This window comes from Corvus moneduloides, chromosome 5, assembly GCF_009650955.1.
Source record: "Corvus moneduloides isolate bCorMon1 chromosome 5, bCorMon1.pri, whole genome shotgun sequence".
NCBI lineage: Eukaryota > Metazoa > Chordata > Aves > Passeriformes > Corvidae > Corvus > Corvus moneduloides.
In genome coordinates, this window is record NC_045480.1 from 61601694 (window position 1) to 61621448 (window position 19755).

At 47.2% G+C, this 19755-nt stretch overlaps 2 protein-coding genes across 6 annotated transcripts in view; one reads left to right on the plus strand and one right to left on the minus strand.

The window, feature by feature from the left end:
• The window catches only part of LOC116444497 (dentin matrix acidic phosphoprotein 1-like), a 20917-nt gene continuing 1162 nt past the window's right edge, over window positions 1-19755 (minus strand). The window contains exons 2-6 of one of the 3 annotated variants that reach the window (XM_032109939.1): window positions 3812-4061; window positions 2905-2978; window positions 2765-2806; window positions 2028-2282; window positions 1-1912 (exon numbers count right to left, since the gene is read on the minus strand). In XM_032109939.1, coding sequence (XP_031965830.1) covers window positions 644-1912; window positions 2028-2282; window positions 2765-2806; window positions 2905-2958 — 1620 coding nt within the window. In that variant the 5' untranslated portion in view covers window positions 2959-2978; window positions 3812-4061 and the 3' untranslated portion in view covers window positions 1-643. Of the gene's footprint in view, window positions 1913-2027; window positions 2283-2764; window positions 2807-2904; window positions 2979-3811; window positions 6913-19755 lie in introns of those variants that run through there. The other 2 variants (XM_032109938.1, XM_032109936.1) reach the window with 2 other exon arrangements.
• The window catches only part of SPARCL1 (SPARC like 1), a 13221-nt gene continuing 11659 nt past the window's right edge, over window positions 18194-19755 (plus strand). Inside the window, exon 1 of one of the 3 annotated variants that reach the window (XM_032109933.1) lies at window positions 18194-18663. The gene's annotated coding sequence lies outside the window, so the exon portion shown is untranslated. Of the gene's footprint in view, window positions 18664-19058; window positions 19272-19755 lie in introns of those variants that run through there. The other 2 variants (XM_032109935.1, XM_032109934.1) reach the window with 2 other exon arrangements.

Genomic DNA, 19755 nt, shown 5'->3' on the forward strand with positions numbered 1-19755 from the left:
TTCAGTCGAGTTTGGAGGCTTTAATGGTGATTAAAGAAATCAACAGGGTACATCTCAGCTTTGAAATACAAGTGCAAAAAGGATACAGTATAATGTTTTCTGTACATTTCTTACAAAATATTAAAAATATTACATACATCCCATCCTGAAGTGGTACTTCACACCCTGCTGCACCCATGCACCACGTGTGCACACCAGCTGTAGCTTTTCCTTGTTATGTGCGGGACATGGAGTTAATGGAAAGCTCCAGCTGGAGTCTGGGCAGGTATGTTTGGGGCAGTGGTAGGTAAATACAAGGGGTGAACACAGGGACCTTTCTGCCCAGCATGCCCAGAAGTGCCAAGCCACCACTGTGCCCCTGGGGCAAGTGGGCAGCATCACCCTGCTGGCACTCACAGCTCTCAGCTGCTCTCCAGTTTGATACAGAAAATGCCTTTTCTCGCTGTGGTTCAGCGTTCTCCCTGTGCCTGGCAACACCTACCCCTTCACTCCCTGTGTAGCGTGCCCAGGCCTAGCCCTGGCGAACCCGACTCCATTTTAACCACAGCATCTTCTTGAGAAGAAGTCAACCAGGCTATATGACAAATAAATTAACCCCTCCTCCCCCCACATCCCCCATGCCACTGAGGCCATGGGGCACGGGTCAGTACCCGTCCTGGCAGTCATTGTCATCATAGTCAGCAGCAGGTCTGTGGCGGAGGGCGCCCAGCCGCCGCTTGCGGCCCCCGCTCTCCAGGCTCTGCTGGGAGCTGTCGTCCCCATGGCTGCTGGACTCGCGGGTGGCATCCTCCTGGGAGTGGCTCTCCACATCATCATCGTCCTCCTGGGACTCACTGTTGTCACTCTCTGTGGACCTGCTGTCCTCACCTGTGTTGTCCTCTGGGCTGCTGTCATCCTCTGGGGACTCAGGGCTCTCGGCCGATGTGGTCGGCACAGAGTCATTCTCATCCTCCTCTGATTCCTCCACAGTGTCCTCTGTGGACTGGCTCTGGTCATCATCATCTTCCCTGTACCTGCTTGGTTCACCCTCTTCTTCCCTGGACTCACTGTCAGGTGTGGACAGCACACTCCTGTCCTCAGCAGAATCCCAGTCCTCCTGCCCTTCCCAGGTCCAGCTGCTGCTGTGCTCATTCAAGGTTCTCACCACCTCCGGGGACTCCCCTGGCTCTTCATCTGACTGCTCATCAGTGCCCTCCCTGGACTCACTGTCCTCTTTCTCCCTGGAGGGGCTGTCCTCTCCATCCACATCCCCATCCTCCCTGGAGCGGCTGGAGCTTTTCTCCTCTGACTGGCTGTCAACAGGCTCTTCTGACTGACTGTTGTCCTCCACAGAGGGGCTGTCTTCTCCAGAGTCACCATCCTCCACCTCGGGGGACCTGCTGTCACCCTCCTCCCAGCGGTGGGAGCCAGCCCCCTGGGCACTCTCCCAGCTGTTCCCCAGGGCACGGGGACCAGCATGGCGCATCCTGTAGCTGCTGCCTGGACCGTCAAAGACAGAGGGGTCATCCCCCTGCATGGCTTCATCCTGGAAGTCATAGCTCTCCTCCTCCTGGCTGCTGCTGCTGGCCCCTCCGTGCCTGTGGGTGCGCCCAAAGCCGTAGTTCCTGTAGCGCCGGTGGTCTGCCCCGATACTCTCGCTGCTGCTGCTGCTGCTGCTGCTGCTGTCGCCGTGCCCCCTGCCAGCCCCGGCATCCCCACGGCCAGCATCGTGCTCGTGTTCTCCTGCCCCATCGGCACCAGCCACGTAGGTAGGGCCCTCGCCCCTCTCCTCTTCCCCGTTGGCATCAAAGGTGTCATCCCCACTGTCATCCTCCTCGTCCAGGAACCTGTCGCCGTGGGAGGGAAATCCGTTGGCTCTGGTGCCATAGTGGTCTCCGTTGTCACCATCATCAGTGTCACGTGCATCCGCCTCCTGTGGAGGTGACAAACAGAGATGAATGCTAAGCCAAGCACAACCTTGACCAATGCCAGGTTTGGGGCCAGGGAGGCTTTCCTGGCAGAACAAAACACTCCACTCACTCACTCACCAGGAAACCAAGGTCATTCCCATTGTGGGCGCCCATGTCCTTGTGGTCCACCTGGTTCACATGCTGAGCCTGCCCAACTCGGCCTCCCATGTCTTGGCCACTGAGCTCACCCATCTCCTCATTCACGGCATTCCCACCCGTCAGGTCCCTGGCAAGAGCATTTTCGGCTGGCTCCGGACTGGCAGGAGGATGAATGCCATCTCCTCCATCCAGGTGGTTGCCCAGCTTGCTGATATAATCTTCATTTGCGGTATCCTGGAGGCAAAACATGACACAGTGCCTTGGTTTATTAAACACCAACCAGAGCACACTTACTGCTGCTGCTGCTGCAGGACCTCACTCCCAAGCCATGCAAGAGCTCAAGCCTTTTTTATTTCTTGCATCTCAACCCTTCAATTAATTCTGCTGATACAAAATAAAATCGTAGCCACCAACAAAAGGGCAGCCCAGAAAACCCCAAACTGGGATAGTTCAGAGCACAGAAACTCCTTTCACAGGGCCAACACAGCAGAAGGTGTCAGGTGAACTGGGAACGTGCTCAGGGAGGCAAATCAAAACACAGCGAAGCCAACCTAGCTTGAAAAGACTGAGCAGAGAGACAAAGCTCAAAGACCCACAGAAGCAGCAGATCCCTCCCAGGCTCCTGGTCCAAGGTTGCCTGCCCAGGGCTGGTTCCCCCTCCCAGACTTGCTCCCTGAGGGGCTGCTACCTGTGGGACAGGGGCACCTGTGGCTTACCTCCTGCAGGGCGCTGGAGTGGGTGGGTTCATGGCCAGGCACCTAAACACATCCAGGAGACATTTGATCAGTGGTCAGTGTGCCTTGGCTGGGCAAAACGAACAGGTTTGGGGTGGGAGTGTCAATCCAGGGTTACTTACGGGGTGAGCACAGGCCATGGCCCAGAGAAGCAGCACCAGGAATGCAGCCCTCATGTCAGTTGTGGTCCCTGGGGCTGCAACAAGGAATGAAATATTTGCACACTAGAGCAAAGCATTTGCATGTGCCTCTGGCTGGAACTTGGCCCCAAAAAGCCCTCCCAAATGATACAGCCTTGCCATCCTGGCACAGCGCTCAGCCTGGCGTGTCATCAAACAGCCAGGGACTTGTCCTTGTGCCTCCTCCTGTCACCTCCTGTGCAGAAACCTCCCTTTAATTTGGGATTTGAAGTACCTAGCCATGCGCTGGCAGATTTTTTGTCTAAACATCACTAAATAGCAGGAAAGCTCTCTTGAATTTCCTGTTCCCATAGTAATGTCACCACCCAGCTGAGCTCAGTGCTTGTGACAGGAGCCTGCACCTCAGATGGGTAGCACTGTGAGAACACGGGCTGCAGAGCTGTACCTCCCACCTGGAGTGGTCCCCACAGCCAGAAAAAATCTTACACCATTCCAAAGTGGAGCATCCCAAAGAGATAACCCCATGGAGAGCTGCACCGCCAGAGCCCGCTGGGTCGGCACTCCAGCAGCACTGCTGCCTGGCAGGCGGATAAAGTAGTGGGGGCTTTCCTCCAGCTCTGCTCTCATTTTCCAAGCATTTTCTTTAACCAGCCCAGCACCTTATCCCCATGGGACACACTGACCATACTGAACATCACCCTGCACCCAAAACACGATGGAACAAGCACGCTCCTGATTTCTTCCCTGACAAAGCAACACCTGAATCGCAGCTGACAAGTATCCTGCTTTCAGCCAAAACTTGTGAGGAAATCTACAACCCCTGTTCCCAAACGTCACCATTTTCACTCCAGGCAATGCCAGATCAATCCAAAGAAACCAAACCCTTTACCTTAAGGTGCGATGCAAGCCCGTGTCTCCTCTGCTGGGGATGGGATGAGCTGGCTGCCCGTGTTGGGATGCTCCAGGCTGTGTGTCCCCGGGTGGCTGGGCAGGCATTTAACCGCTGGCCAGTACCAGCCCCGGGCCGGGGGCAGCCAATGGCACCGCCGGGCAGCGCTGCTGTGCCTGGAGGTGTCACCGGGAACTGGCCTCCCACGCTTCCTCTGGCCTCCGCCAGGACGCTGGCCCTAAAAAAGCTCCTTGTGGTTGCAGGATGACGAGATGGGCTGGCAGTTAATGACGGACTGCTCTGGCCGTCTGTTTTGACAGCTAAATCTATCCCATTCACATACTTCCCGCTGTGACACACACAAACAACTACGGCGTCACCCACGCCGAGCGCTGGACCCTATCCCATGGATGACATCCTCCTAACCCATGCACTTGGGAGCAGTGTTTGCCCTGTGCCATGGGCCAGGGTGCTGAAACCCACAGGGGACCATTTCCCTGCCAGGTCTCAGCCTTGCCCTGTACCTTGAGGCAGGAGCACAAAACCACGCTAGAAAGAGAGGGCTTGTCTTATTTTCATGCCCACACAGGCACTCGTGCCAGGGAGCAGGGAAATACTAAATGGAGATGTATAGGGAGCATCCCACACTCTGCACTGAGTGTAGCATTCCAGTGCTCCTTCCAGCTGCTGGACAGGGAGAGGATGAAACCTCTGCTCTGGAAAACTCAGGCCACAATATGTGCCATGGGGACGTGGACAGGGCTGCGGCTTTGCAGGCATTCACAGGAGATGCTGGCACTGCGAAATAAATGACTGAAGGAAACTTGGGCAGGGTCAGGATTGAGACAGGGCTCTGTAAACTGCAGGTTGTCTGAATTTGCCCAGGCTATGGAAAACAGCATCCAGAGGGAATGCCTCGTGCTGGACAGAGCATCTTGTGAAACCAGACACGTCAGTCTGCTGCTGGGTTTAATTTCATCCTCACAATCTCCTGCTGTTTCCCCCCCCTTCCTTACCAGCCCACAGTCCAGGTGTGTCTGCCCTGTGAGGACTGCAAGGTGCCGAATGTCATGAGCATCATTTTTTCTCCTTCCTCCTGCCCCCCATGCACGGAAGCCCCAGTGTAACTCGGCCCCACTATTTTCCCCACAGCCCCTTGGCCTCGAGATGGTCACCATCAAGCCACTCACTCTCATGCCCATACCTTCAACAGATGTTTTCCCTCTTCTTCCCTACCTGATCCCTGCTGCAGTTATCGTGGGATGTATTTTCCCTTTGACCTGAGACAAAATTATACCCCTGTCCCCCGCCAGATATGAGTTCATGTTGCCAACCTTTTTTAGGCACCTCCAACAACAACCATGTTTTGTTGTATTTTTTTTTTTTGTAATGTCAAACCTGCATTTAACTCAGCCCCCAAAGATCTGGTGCTGCCTCATGTGCAGGTGCTGTGGTGCAAGAAGGAGATAAACACCAAGCTCTACATGCCCAGTTCTTTTATAACACAGGTCACCCATTACCCCACCAGCCACCACCCAAATGTCACTTCCCTCCTTTCCAGTGGCCCTGAAATACCCACAGCACCAGCACACCCAACAATGCTCACTGCCAGCACCCCAGCCTGACCCTCGTCCCTGTAATCTCCAATAGCCCTGGGTCAAACAACAAGGCCTGTCCCCCGAATCCCTTCCAGAGATCATCCTACAGCATTAGCCAGACTGCCCAAGCAGATCTGCCTGTGTTTTGCAAGGAAAGGAAACCCCAGCCCACATACTGTAACCTTAAATTAACCCTATGAAGAAAAAAATTATTAATTATTATTTTTGTTGTTACATCAGAGGTGAGAAATGGACTGAGGGTGGGAGCAGCAGCTGTCTGATGGGTGCTTTAAATGCCACTGGGCATTTCCCCAAGTCCTACCCTACCGAGATGCTCAGTCTCTGGAAGGAAGATGGGGGAAACCTGGCACCATCAGACTACCAGGGAGGAGGTGGCCAAGTGAGAAATGAGAAGACTGGCAGGGCTGGTAAGAAGATGCAGGAATATCACTTCTCTGTTTGACAATTTGGACTGTGTGGTGTTCATGAGAACAGAAGAAATAAATGAGTGCAGACAGCAGGAGGGATAAGAGACGCCAAAGCCAAGAGTAAAGCTGGCATTGCAGAGAACCAGCTGGTGGAGAAGGAATGTAACAGCTGCTCTCCCCCACTGATCGAGACAGCTCAGCATCAAAAACTCAAGAAAGTGATATTGTTCAAAAAACCATCATTCCCTCTCTTTTTTTCCAGTCCAGGGTATTTTAATAGTATTAATGTTGCTGATGCACTTCTCTCCTGAATAGACCTATGGGTTTTGACAGCAGCATCAAAAGGAAAAGAATCAACGAATGAACTGGAGCAAGGGAGACTAGGATGAGGGCAGGACCCAAGGCACATGTCCTCAGCATTCAACACCAGCTCCTACCTTGCAGTCAGATCCAAATCCAAATCCCTTTGCCCTACACTGTCTGGTGACAGGTGTTATAATGCAGTTTCATTTTGCTACCTGAATAAATATTGTCTGTGTTTCACAGCATTAACGTGACACAGAACCCAGTAGCTAATGGTGACATTTTAGGTGTTTGAAAAGCAGCACTGATATTCCAACTCCTTCTGGGAGCAAGCCTCAAAGCTACAAATGCTGTGATAAGGAATTACCAGTGCGTTTGTCACAGCATGGAGGCATGCACAAGTTTGGTTTCTGCTAAGCCTCTAAAAAATGCTACTTCTTGCTGGTAAAAAACATCTCATAGGAGCCTGAGTCATGGGGCCCTGAATTACAGACACACACAGGGCACCTGCTAATGCTAGACCTCTGCACAGGACCGACAGCCCTCTCCCCTGGCCTCCTGACAGCACAGGGGTAGGATCATTAACCCACCCTTCCATATTCACCATAGAGTTTCCTTCGCAGTCAGAGAAAACAGGCACTTTTAAGGCGCCAGTCATTTGCCCTACTTCAGGCATCACAGGCTGTTTGAAGTCTCTGTGACACTGTCGAAGGGAGGTGCCGACCTTATCCTACCAACAAGAAGAAGCACCATGCCCTTTCTCAAAACACATGAAAGGCAAACTCCCAAAATCCCTCACTCCCCGCCTCCTATGCCAGCCCCACACTCCCCTCACTTCTATTTCTAGCATTTTTCTACCATCCCACTCTGAGCAGTGGGCTCCAGCGACACCAGCACATCGCCCCTATGGTCTGTTGGAATGAAGGCTCACAGGTGTTGTACCTGCTCTGTGCCACTTTTGCCGAAGCAAAATGCATGGAGCAATAACTGCTATCCACATCGTGCCGGCTGCAGCTGGAGCTCATGGCTGGACAGGTACCTTGTGTCATCCCTGCCAGATGTGTGTGACTGGATTGTCAGGTCCTATAAATCCATATTTATCAGTCAGCTTGGCTGAATTCACTCATTTGAGGCTGTGACTTCATCAGATGTGGATAAGGATGTCTCATTTCTGCCTGGTCACTGTCAGATCCAACACATCTTCCTGCACACAGGCAATAGTGCATCTTGCTGCCCTCGGTCAAAATAAGGGCAGGGGCAGATGCTCAGCTCTGCCTCACAGCAGGGACTGGTTTTGACAACGCTGGCACAGCTACCAGGTAGCTCCAGTGCCATGGGGCTGTCAATAGCTCAGCACTGACAGCAGTAATCTTAGAGACACCAGTGAGTAATTACAGCTCCTAACATCTCATTCAGAGTACAGTATCTTTCACAATCGCTTCCTGCTCACAATTCAGCCCCTTGGGAGGTGAGAGCAATAAGTATTTGTAGATCACAAGGTGGAAGTGGAACAATAACACAGCCTTAACGTGAAAAGCTCTCTGCACCTTTCACCCTGTGCTCGCTCCCACTCCAGCTGGAATTGCAGAGATCTGGAAAGCCGTGCAGCATCAGTGCTCTCAAGAAGGAAAATACAGCAGTGATCACATCAGTGAGCTCCTCAGGGTGACATAGGAGCAGCTGTGCTGTGTGTGTGGGTCAGGTCCATGTCTGTGTCCTGAGTCACAGCACCCTGATTTTTTGTTGGAGGGGAAAAAAACATCAGGAGGAAATGGCTGATGGAAATGATTGTACGAAACAGGCACTGCATGAGTGCAAACGGGTAATGCGGAGGCACAGGCTGCCCAGAGTGGGCAGTGAGGTCAGGGCAGGGCTGGCAGCTCAAGGGATGAAGATGTCTGTATGGAGTGCCAGACCCTCCTAGAGAGTGGTCAGCACTCCTCTGATTCCTGTACTGTCATTATGGCTCACTTGGGCTAAATTTATTGCTGCTCAGTGTAGCTGGACAGGAAGCATTACCACAGTCCCCTGGGAGCCTGGAAAACTGGACAGACACCATTAATGCAGCTCTGACCAAGAGACTGGCAGCAATTTGGCTCATACCTCCAAAGGACATTTGAATCCTCAAAATCCTGATAACACTAAAAAAATACTAGAAGGAACCAAAAAAAAAAACCAAACCCCCCAATAAAACCCCCAAACTCCCCAGTACCAAAACCCAAGCAATGCCAAACAACTCACAAAACCAGAGAAGTCTCAACCCAATACAACCACAGAAAATAAAAGCACACCACATCACACATTCAGTGACTTTCATTTGGTTCACAATCTAACTTTCTATTAACTATTATTATGTGAGTGCTGTACCCACATCTTTCACAATATTCCATATTGCACAAGGGTCTATGTCATAGAAAAAATAAAAATCCCACAGAAGCTACTCTACATTATACAGGAATCTACATGCTTATGATAAACCACTTTTCAGCAAGAAACAAGTATTAAATCCAAGGAGATGTTTCTTGGTTTTCTGTAGTTCTAAAAAGGGTGGTTAAATACTGGGGGGAGGGGTAGGCCAAGCTTGAGCATTATAGCAGTGTTCTGAATATCAGAGCAACAAAGAAAAATCCGCAGTTGCTTACTGGAAGTTATTTTCCTGAAAATAATACATGGGATTGTTGGTGACAAGCCTGTATGAGCACTCAGCCAGCAGCCAAAATGCTCTGTAGGTGTGGGTGGGTAAGGGCAGGGAGTCTTTCCCTTCTGACGTCCTCTTAAAGCACAGAGGTGTTGGGGCTGATGTGAAGCTGTGCACAGCTGACTTCCAGCACCCAAAAACAGAGCTCAGGAACATCACCACAGCACCTGACAGCACCCACCTCTGATCCTGAGGCAGGGGTCTGCATTCCTGCTCCACTTTCACAGGGACTGCAGTAGGAATTGAAGCTGACTGCTTTTAAGACCTACATTTATGAGATCTTCAACTTATTCCCCCAGTAATCAGTTCACCCAATTCAGATACCAGTTATAAGGCTGGATCAAGTGTTCACTGTCAACACCATGATGACTTTAACACTCTTCCTTGTTTGACCTGTTGATGAATAAAGCTTTTTCTTCTCCCCTAGTTGTTCTTCGTAATATTGTACCAATCACCTTAAATGAGCAGCTGTAAATGACTGATGGAGTCTTACACAACAGCCTAATTCTGCTGGGCAAGTGTATTCACACTCTGTTAAACTTCCAGCAGAATTCAATGGTACACCTCAAAGGAGTTGCATACGTGTGATTGCACATGCCCATCACTACCTTTTGACTCAGTCTAGTTCCTCTTCACTATTCTTGCTGGAAATCTCTCTTGTTACTCAGTGCTTTTTTTCTGAGTGCAGAATGCATACAAGAATATTGCACAGGAGATAAGAAGCAGGAATCTTAAAAAATGTTCATAAGAAATGAATATTGGATAAGCATTGACACTTGTGCACAGAATTTGATTTTGCATAACCAGTCACAAACAAGAAGATGTGAAAATATGTTTTATAGGCAAACAGGGCAAACTGATGCAAACAGATGAGAGCAAGGTGCTGTCTGGGGAAGCAGGGTGGAGAGCAGGTGCTGCCTATTCCCTACCTGCATGGTCCCACAGCAGGACCAGGAATGCAAAGCTCCCCTCCAACTGTTTTTAGTGACTTCAGAGCTCCAGTTATTGACAAAAGCTTTCCTGAGGGTTTCTAGTACTTGTGAATCCTGACATGTCTGCAAAGCCCGGCACTGCCTGCTCCAGTCACGTATGTAACTGTGCTGCAGGAGCAGCCCTGCTCTGCCCAGATGTAATTACATGGTACATGCTGCGGCTTTCTACGAGGAAGTGGCATCACCACCTCTGTCTTCCGCCAGTCTCCTCTCCAGAGGCAGCCCAAATGGGAATGCAAAGCCATGAAAGGACTTCCTTTGTCTGCCCGACCACGTGGGAGCTGGAGGATCCCTGGAAGAGTCACCCCAGCTTATGTGCCAGGGCATCCTTTACCTTCAGCAGGGTCTTGGCACTCCTTACTGAAGAAATCAGGCCACAAAAGCTGATCTGTCTCACCCATAATCCCATCATCACTGTGGGTTTAAGGACTTCACTACCCAGCCCACGTTCAAATCTCACCCATGCCCACAGCCATCATCTCTTCATATGACTAATGTGCTCCAGCAGGTAAGCTCAAATCTTTTCATTCCCTCCAACCGAAAAATGAATGGAATAAAGGGAGGTCTCAGTTTGATTCACTTCCCCATTTTTTTTCCTTTCAATGAAACCAAAACCCAAAATAAAGCCAGTGTGAGCTGGCTGAGCATTAATGCAAACTGTGCACTCAAACAGGCGTCATCAAACCCCACTCAGTTTTGGGATCTTTTCCAGAAAAGCCCATAATTTTCCATTAACAAACCCAGCCCTCGCTGTGCTGTACCAGGACAGCCCCACAGCCAACAAGGGGCTAATGGCCATGATCCCAGCACAGCAGTGCAGCACAGGGAAATGCTGCCATGATGCAGGTGTGAAATGCAGCACAGAGGGGCTGATGTGTGGGAGCAAGAGATGGGCATGGGCTGGGCACTGCAGACCCCTGAGTGATGCACAGCTTACCAACACTTGGGCCAAAACTTCTGGCTTTAGGGGGTAACAAAGAAACTAGAAAATACATAGTATTATTGAGAATTCTATGTGTAGAAATATTCCAAATTATTATCCTTTCTTTCCTTTTCTGTAACGGTTAGATCCTGAAGTGGTGGCCATGGAGATCTTGCTCTACACAATGTGGGGTGCTGCTGACAGGCTGTTCTTTAATGGCTGTGGATCTAAGGAGATGAATTTTTGGGGAAAAGCACGCAACACAGATCTCTGAAAGATGGTTCTTCCACACAAGTGCTTTGCTTGCTCCCAGTTTGGGTCCTGCTTCCCTCTGAGCACAGAGAGAAAGGCACCCGTGCCCACACAGGGAGAAGGTACAGCATCCTTCCCCTTCCCACTACCTCATCCCATGGCAAAACTATAATTTGATTCCTCTCTCCTCAGCTATTTTTGGATTTTTCAGCACTGAAATTAGCATAACTCATGCAGACAGGAAGTTGTTGCTACAGCACTGGAGAAGGGTGCTTGGAAATGAAAACCAGTCTTTGATCAGACTTTGATCAGTCTTTGATAAGAAAGCGATCTCAAAAACTCTTTTGATGAAAAATACCAAAACAGGCATATAAAAAAAGGCCTATCAAAAGAATGCTCTACACCTTTACTATCACTTAATTTAGGCAAAAGACAATGGGAACACTTTTATAGCTGTACTGCGTAATTTACCAAGAGTTTCTGCAAAGGCAAAGAAATAAACTAAGTGCTTTAAATAAAAGAACAAGAAAATTAAACAAATAGAAATGGAAGTTTTACTATGTGAGGCACATCTTGAATACCGAGAGTATATAACCAGACATGACCATCTGGAATCATCCAAGAAGCCTTCACTCAAAAAGTAATTTGGCACCCCCACAAAAGATGTGAGATGGATCTCTATAAAAATCCAAGGAGTTCACTGAGGATGAGACACAAATCTTAAACCAGCTTAACTACATCAAGCTTTCTCTAAACCCAAACCTTTGCCTAAAGAGGAAATGAGCTCATGTGAATGCCTTCTGAGTTTCTGGCGCTGGGGAACAAGAGACGAGGGGTATCTTACAGCAAGAGTGCTTCTCTCTCCTCACTCCTCCCTTCCTGACAGAAGGTCCCTGCCACCCCCTGGAAAGCAGGGCAGAAGCCTGCTTATTGCCCTTCCAGCTCACCCATCTCATTGCCCCTTTGCTCCCCTCTCCGCAGTAGAAATCCAGTGCCCTGAATGACCCCAAACAGGCATTGGGACTGCAGTGAAAGCCACCAGCCACCCTACCAGTGATATTTATCTCCCCTCAGTGTCCTGTTCCCTTCTTGTTTAGTAAATTTTGTTTTGAAATAAACATCTCTTCAAATTCCTTTCCCATCAGAAAACTGAAACGTGCTGGGCGTGGATTGCCTTCTAAAACTGCTCCCATCAGGTCATTCACTAGTGGTATTTTTAAACTCCTGGCTGGCCGAACAGCAGACACTGCAGACATTACACCCACCCACCCCCAGCCTCGTCTTTGTCTTGTGAGAGGCTGCAAGACATCACACACGCAGATGGCAGGTTTGATAGGAGCCTGACCTTCGTGCTGGCATCAATAACACACCCTCCTCGGTATTTATTTCTATTTGAGGAACAGGCAGTTGCACAAAGTTGAGGATGCATGCAGCAAGTGGAAAAACCTGAGGGAAGAGGGGAGCAGTCACCCAGGGCAGAAGCTGGGGACCAAAACCCTCCTGTGCCCTGCAAATCCTAAGAGCAGCTACCTGCTTCAGGGAAATGCCTAGTTGCCCTTAGCCAAGCCAAAATGCCCTGAGAGCTGCTGTCCCCAAGCTCCCAGGAGCAAGGGAAGCTCCCTGAAATGCTGGCTTGGAGGCAGGGTAAGACAGGCCCAGGAGCAGGATGGGTTGGTTTAGCTCTACAAAATCACACTTGGGTTTCGCTGATTTCTGAGCAAGACAGAGCCAGCATTAGAGCTGAAATAAGTCACTGACACACTATATGGAATACCAGGAGAACCAGGACCATGACAGGAGAGGGTGACCCTCCATGCTAAGACCATGCTGTTCCTGAAACAACAAGGAACATTAACTACAATGTTGCACAATCCTTATGTCTCTTTATGGACAAAGGCTTTGCTGCTTGTCACAGAATCACAGAATCATTTAGGTTGGAAAAGACCTCAGAGATCATTGTGTCCAACCCATGGCCAAACACCACCTCGTCAACCAGTCCACTGAGTGCCACGTCCAGTCTTTCCATAAACAGCCCCAGCGATGGTGACTCCACCACCTCCCTGGGCAGCCCATTCCAATGTCCAATCATCCTTTCTTGTGAAGAAATTCTTCCTAATTTCCAACCTAAACCTCCCCTGGCACAGCTTGAGGCTGTGTCCTCTTGTCCTGTTGTTGGTTGCCTGGGAGAAGAGACCAACCCCCACCTGGCTACAGCCTCCTTTCTGGCAGCTGTAGAGAGTGATAAGGTTCCCCTTGAGCCTGCTCTTCTCCAGGCTAAACAACCTCAGCTCCCTCAGCCATTCCTCATCAGACTTGTGCTCCAGACCCTTCACCAGCTTCATTGCCCTTCTGACATCACCAAAGATCACAGCACATACTAAATAAACAGCCTTGACAAACTCTTTTGTGATTCTCAATGTGCTTTTTACATCAGATTCCCCATCACAAGTGAACCTGGCTTTTTTCCCCACTTATATTTACTTCATGGTGATCCCAAATGTCTGCAGAGCCGCTTCGCGTGGCAGTCAGGTTGGAAATGCAATGAAATGGCACCCATCCATAATATAAAACTTGTTTTTCCCCCTGCCCTAAGATTTAATTCCATCTACACAGGCAGTTTTAAGGCAAGAACATCAGAAATTAGGAAGATGAGCTCCAATGAGTAGTCCCTGCTGTGTTACACATCCGTGAAAGCCTCTGGCCGCAGTGTGTGTCTGAAATGATTAAGTGAAATAACCACCTCCTCTTGAGACACACGTGGAGATTGTACAGCTTGTACAACACAGGTGTTTTCAGTAGAATTGCTCTTAAAATCCTCACACTGAACTTCATCTCTTTGCCTCATTATTAAAGCAAATGCACATATGAATAATAAAAATAAAGCACATCTCTGCAGAACAGAAGGGTACAGGTAAGATCTCTTCATGTTTGAGCCATGTCTACCTCTTGCTGGCTAAGGACTCTTCCTGCTCTTTCTTCCTTCCTCTTTTTAAGAATTTGGTTAAGAAAAGGGTTTGAATAATATAGACCATTAGCTGAGTCTGTCTGGCTGACGGGCAAAAATAGCCATCCCTCAGTCTGAGCTTTAAAATAGCTCCTCCCCAACGGGACTCAAATGTTCCCCGGCTGGGCAAGATGTTTATTTCTCTCCCTCCTTTTTAAACATTTAATTTCAACCTATGCAGGCACTGTGGTCAAGCATGACACAGCCCAGAGCAGCAGCTCTCAGGAGACAGGATGAGAGTCTCTAACACCCTGACTGCATCACAGACAAAGCCTGATATAGCAGCAGCACAGGGGCAGCCATGCCGGAGCCTTGGCCCCATTTGGAGTCACTTCCCGCATGCCAGAAGTGAGGCTCATTCCATACATCCAGGCAACAGGAGTCCTGCCTGGCACTTCTTGTCTTCCCAGGCATCATGAAAATCACAGGCAGATTTACATCCAGTACAGCATTTAATGCAGGTAGAACAAGAAATAAAAAGCCACAATAGAGTTTTGACTAGCTGAGATTGCTGAAGTGTAATAAAGCAAAGGAATTGTGATGTGCAACTAGACAGAACTAGTGCTGTATGGAATAAAACGCTGATGATGGGGGGCTCCTGGGTTAGAGCAAAAGATAAACTGTGCAACCACATCTGTATTCAAGGGAACCTGTTTTTAGATGCAGAACTGGCCAAGTAACAGGCCAAAAAGGTCACATAGGAAGAGTTTTAACTTTGTGTCTCTGTGATTTTTTAAATGTATTTAATGATAAGCTACACTTTGTTGAGATTTTTCACTAAAAACCTCTTGGGAGATAACTCAGTTTCAATATACTCAGCCGCAGCTCATATGCATTTATTATTTTGCTCCAGAAATGCTTGCTAGTCTCGAAAGGACTCCAGGCATTGCTGGTATCTAATTGAGGAGGGCAGCCTTTAGTGTCAAAAAAGCTGTGCCAAAATTTTGTTTTTCAGAGTATAAAAACTTCACTCCAAATTCAGCACAAAGAGCCTCCAGAAGGCAGTCAAGTTTTCTTCCTTTTGAGGAAAGAAGAAAGCAGTAATGCATTAATATTACTTAGTCCAGAGGTTATGACATATATTTGAATATGTACACACCTATATATTGTATTTACTATAATTATCAGTGGTTTATTTTCAGTAGGTATGCATGCAAAAATACTTGGACAAACTTCCTGATCAGAATCTCTATCATAAGATACCTAAAGAGCTACAACTGATATTCTCCTGCCTCCCCCCAAATTAGGCACAGAAGGCCCCCCAACCCCCAGTATTCCTTTGGTGTGGCACAACTGAACAGAGCTGGTCAGAGGCACCAGCTCCCTCCTATTCCCAGCACTGTCTCCAACCAGTTTTTCTACCTTTCTCAAGAAAACTGAACTCCCCATGAAATGCCTCTGTAGTCCACATGAACCCTATCAATTTTTTCTAGTAGGAAAGGACAAGCAGTACTTGCCAACATTTCCAGTAGGAGTAGCTACAGGCTGTGATCTTTTGAGAATCTAAATAATTTATACAGTTATCTAAATGAAGACCATTTCACAGGCTCATCAAAGGCTTCAGATGCACCTTTTGTTAAGGAAGTTACACCAAGACTTCCCTAAATTCCCTGATCTGCTGTTAATGGCTAAGAGGCAACCAGGGATGTGCTTAGAGCCCTCTCAACACCACCTGGCAGACTGTGATCTTCACCACCTGGGACTGCACAGCACACACACATCAGCACTGACTGCAGTCAGTTTCACATCTGCCTGTTGTTTTGTGGTTCTTTTTGCTCTTTTTTTCCCTCTGTAGTAAAAGGAGAAAAAGCATAGATACATAGCTAGGTATTATATCATTGATATAATACCCAGTATAGGTGCACAGTTTCTTTATCTACACTAAAACACTTGAGTTCCAACTTGCTTACGCATTTTCATTTTGGGGTAAAGCATATTTGATGGACCAGTCAAACTTTATTTGTAAATCAGAATGAGCACCAAGGTCAAAATTTACCTTACATTTTTAAAGCCTGTAAGCTGAACCCTGGTACATGGTCTGGAAGTGGATGGCTCAACACCACTCTCTTGTGGGCAGAGACCTGAACCCTCTGGCTGGACTGAGCATGCAGAGGTGCTGACAGCTCCAATAAAAACAAGTATCTTTTGAGCCTAACTCCATCTCCCCCACAGTCTGTCAGACCCACAGATCTTTGCTGCCAGAGAACACAATGCAAGACAGGCATATGAATAAATGTAACGCAAAATTCTCTGAGGTTTTGCTCTTCTTCCTTTGTTTAAAGTGTCCTGTTTAAAGTGTCTATTTAGCAGCTGTCACAGTGAGACAGATACAGCAAATTTTTTCACCGCCCTGTACTCATCTGTCTTCTTTCTTCTGTGTTTAATCTTTCTCTATTGTTTGCTGCATATCCTCCCTTTCACTTAGCTCAGCAACTACTTGGCTACCCTCTTCCCCCCATGCTTTATCTTGATGGCACAGCACCTCTTTCTGGTAACAGAACTACTAATCCGCCACTGAAAATGTTTCCAAAAAGCATACAGCCTGGCACACTGGGGCTGGCTGAGGACTGGAGCACTAGGACTGATGGCCCCAAGTCAAGCTCAAGCCTCCTGGAGACATAGGAAAACAACCAGAGATCTTCTCAACTGAAGCATTTTGTCATCAAACGTGAAGCTAGAAAATATTGTTTAATGAAGTATTCAATAAATATGTAACAGCTCTGCTAAACAATGTATAATCCCTCAGTGTCCTCAAAACCCAAACATTTCCTCCTCCCTTCCCTGTAAGTCCCAAGAAAGCTGTTTAAACACAGAAACAGGCAAAGCCTACAAATCACATACAGTTTTCCAGTAATAACCCTCAAACACCTACAAATTTCTGCTTCAAGTTTCTGCACAGTTCTTCACAGTCTGGGGCCGTTTTTTTGTGAACTAAGAACTTCAAGGCAACGTTAATAGTCATTATCAGAAAATCTTATGACAAAAAGAGTTAATATTTAGCTACCTTAAAATTAACATTGGTGTACTTGTCCTAATTTCTGGGGAGCCACCTGAACAGTTTTCTTCTATCAGCTGAGAGTCCATCCCTATCTGGAATATTGAAAAATCACGGGAGAGCCACTTAATCTTTGATAACCCAGTAAAGCTAATCTGATGGTACAGCACAGCACTCAACAAAGTTTTGAATAGATAAAAACAATCATCTTTTCAGCATGCACAACAAAAGAAAAAACAAACGGGAAGTTCTGACATATCCCCACTCCTTTCAGACACTGTCTGGCTGACAGACCAGCACAATTTCAACTCCAATAGGCATGAATTAGTTTCCAGGCAGAGAAGCAGAGATAAAAGGGGAAAGGATTTAAAGAATTTCTCATGGGCTTTTGTCAAAGGGGTTTTTTTCTGCTTGGTCTACAGAATGAGGGCTCAGCTGTGATTTCAGGCTCTTTTTTTCTTGCTTTTTAAATTAACTATGAACTTCATAGTTGGCCACATAAAACATGGTCAATTTTTGTACATTTCTCACTGCATCTTGTCTAATCAACACCCAATGTCTATTACCTTTTTGGGTGAAAAGAGCAGAAGCCACTAAAACTGAAACTTTAAAAAGAATCATATTAAAATATTATCTAAAGTGACTGAATTTTCAGCATTTGCATTACAGTTCTTACCATTCACACACTTCATTTCATTTTGCTTCAACCTCTCTTTCAGTCATGTCAACACATTATGTAAAGTGTCCTCCTTAGGAAGAGAGGATATTGGCAGAATGGGGAATTTGAAGCTGGAAGTGCCTCTGCTCTTACATTGGTGCATCCCCCCCCACTATTTCTGGACAACCTCCCAGAAAGTATTCCAGTTCAGGTGGAACATTTTATGGAATAATGAGATGAGAAAAAAATAAAGAACAAACTCATTAACGTTTGCAGAACCAAAAGCCACAAAGGCTCTGCTGCAGAGGCTCACAGAGGTTTCCACACTCCTCACCAGCTCGCTCTGTGCCGTCGCTATGGCAGACAGGCAACACAGCCATGGCAACAGCTTCCAAATAGCAAACTCCTCAGAGTTATGCAAGAGTCTCCAACCAATACTGGGTTTTACATATTTAATTCAGAGTTTCTACCTTTTTGCAGGCTTACACACACCATATGCAGCATACTGAAACAACAGTGGGCAGTTTAGCAGGGACTGGCATGCCCTGTGCTCCACTTTCCCCGGGCCCACAGTGTGGCTGCCCCAGCAGATCCCTTAGTTCAGCTCTTCTGGGAGCAGCTGATGCAGCAGGAACTCTTGCACCCGCTCCCTTTGGCTCCCCTCCCTGCACAAAACTAAATATGTCCTTCCCACACAGCCACTGAGCTCCACTGGCCCGCAGCCCATGAGCACTAAATTGTCTTTCTGATTCAATTAATCCAGCAGAATTCCACTAGCCCATTGCCCCCACCTCATCCCATGGAAGCCTAGGATTCCTTGTTCCACCAAGACCCAAAGAGTACCATCTTCCTTCACTGAAGCTTGCAGCAGAAGGCATCTGCTGAGAGGGTCTGTTTCAGACACCAAGTACATCTCAGGAAAAGCAGCAACATTTTGCAAGGCTCAAGGATTTCCAGTACATCAGTGGCAGGCCAAGAAGGAGCACCTCTTCTACTGATATGGTACTGTTTCTTCTTTATTATTAATTAAAAATTTAGAATGCTTTGTATCTAACCCTCTGCATTTTTTTTCCCACTTACTGCAAAATAGCTGAAGCTTTCATACAGTATCATCTATTTTAAGGATAACACATTTCAGATGTTTCTGTCTAGAACAGAAAGAAGTGTCCTTTGTAAGAGAAAACACTGTGTAGTTACTGTGTTGAGGAAGACAACCCTTATCTTACTACTGGGATAATTATTTTTCCAGTTATCTTGCAAAACAATAAAGCATTATGGCCAACGAGCCAAGAAAAGTACACACCTCCTTTGGAACTTTGCTCCAGCTGAAAGCCACAGTGCAACCTAATTTCCCAACACTTCAACAATCTCTTGAAATACCAGTTTAGGAACCTTAGTCCAAGAGACAAGGCCAAAAAACCTGATTCATCCTTTTTTTCTCATATTGGAGAAGAGAGAGAGAAACTCTGGCTGGTCTTGGAGGAGCCTTTCAGAAATGTGTTAGTAGAGCTAGTGAAAACATGTACCAAACAGGGAGCCCCTGAAAGAAATGCAGATTCTGGGAGAGGACAAAACCCACCAACTAATATCAAAATAATTCTGCCTAATAAGTAAGTCTCATTTTCCTCTCCTCAAATTAAATCAAAGCAGCTCATTTTGACTTGATCTGATCTTAAATTACAGAGAGCTCTTGGTAAAAAGAATCCCAAAACTGTAAAAACTCAGATCTAAACAAGTAGAAAATAGAATGAAATGGTAGAAGGGAAACGTAAGAGATTAAACAATTAACATTAAGTTAATGTGAATTTTTGTTTAAAAATTGTTTTAAAAAGTTTGTTTAAAAATTGTTTTAAGATGTCCTGAAATACTCTTGGTTTGGTTTTGATTTGTTTGCACTCAGCCATCAAGGACTTATGCCTGATGGCTTTTGCAGCTGTAAAACTGGCAGCATCAGAGGGATAAAGTCTCATTAGCTGCTATTTGCTGGTAGAGAATGAGTGAAATAGTTTTATGCTTTAATATTTATTTTCTTATTGTGATCTCTTCTTTTACTCAGATCAGATACCTGCCTCAAACTCTGCCTTTTAGTTGTAT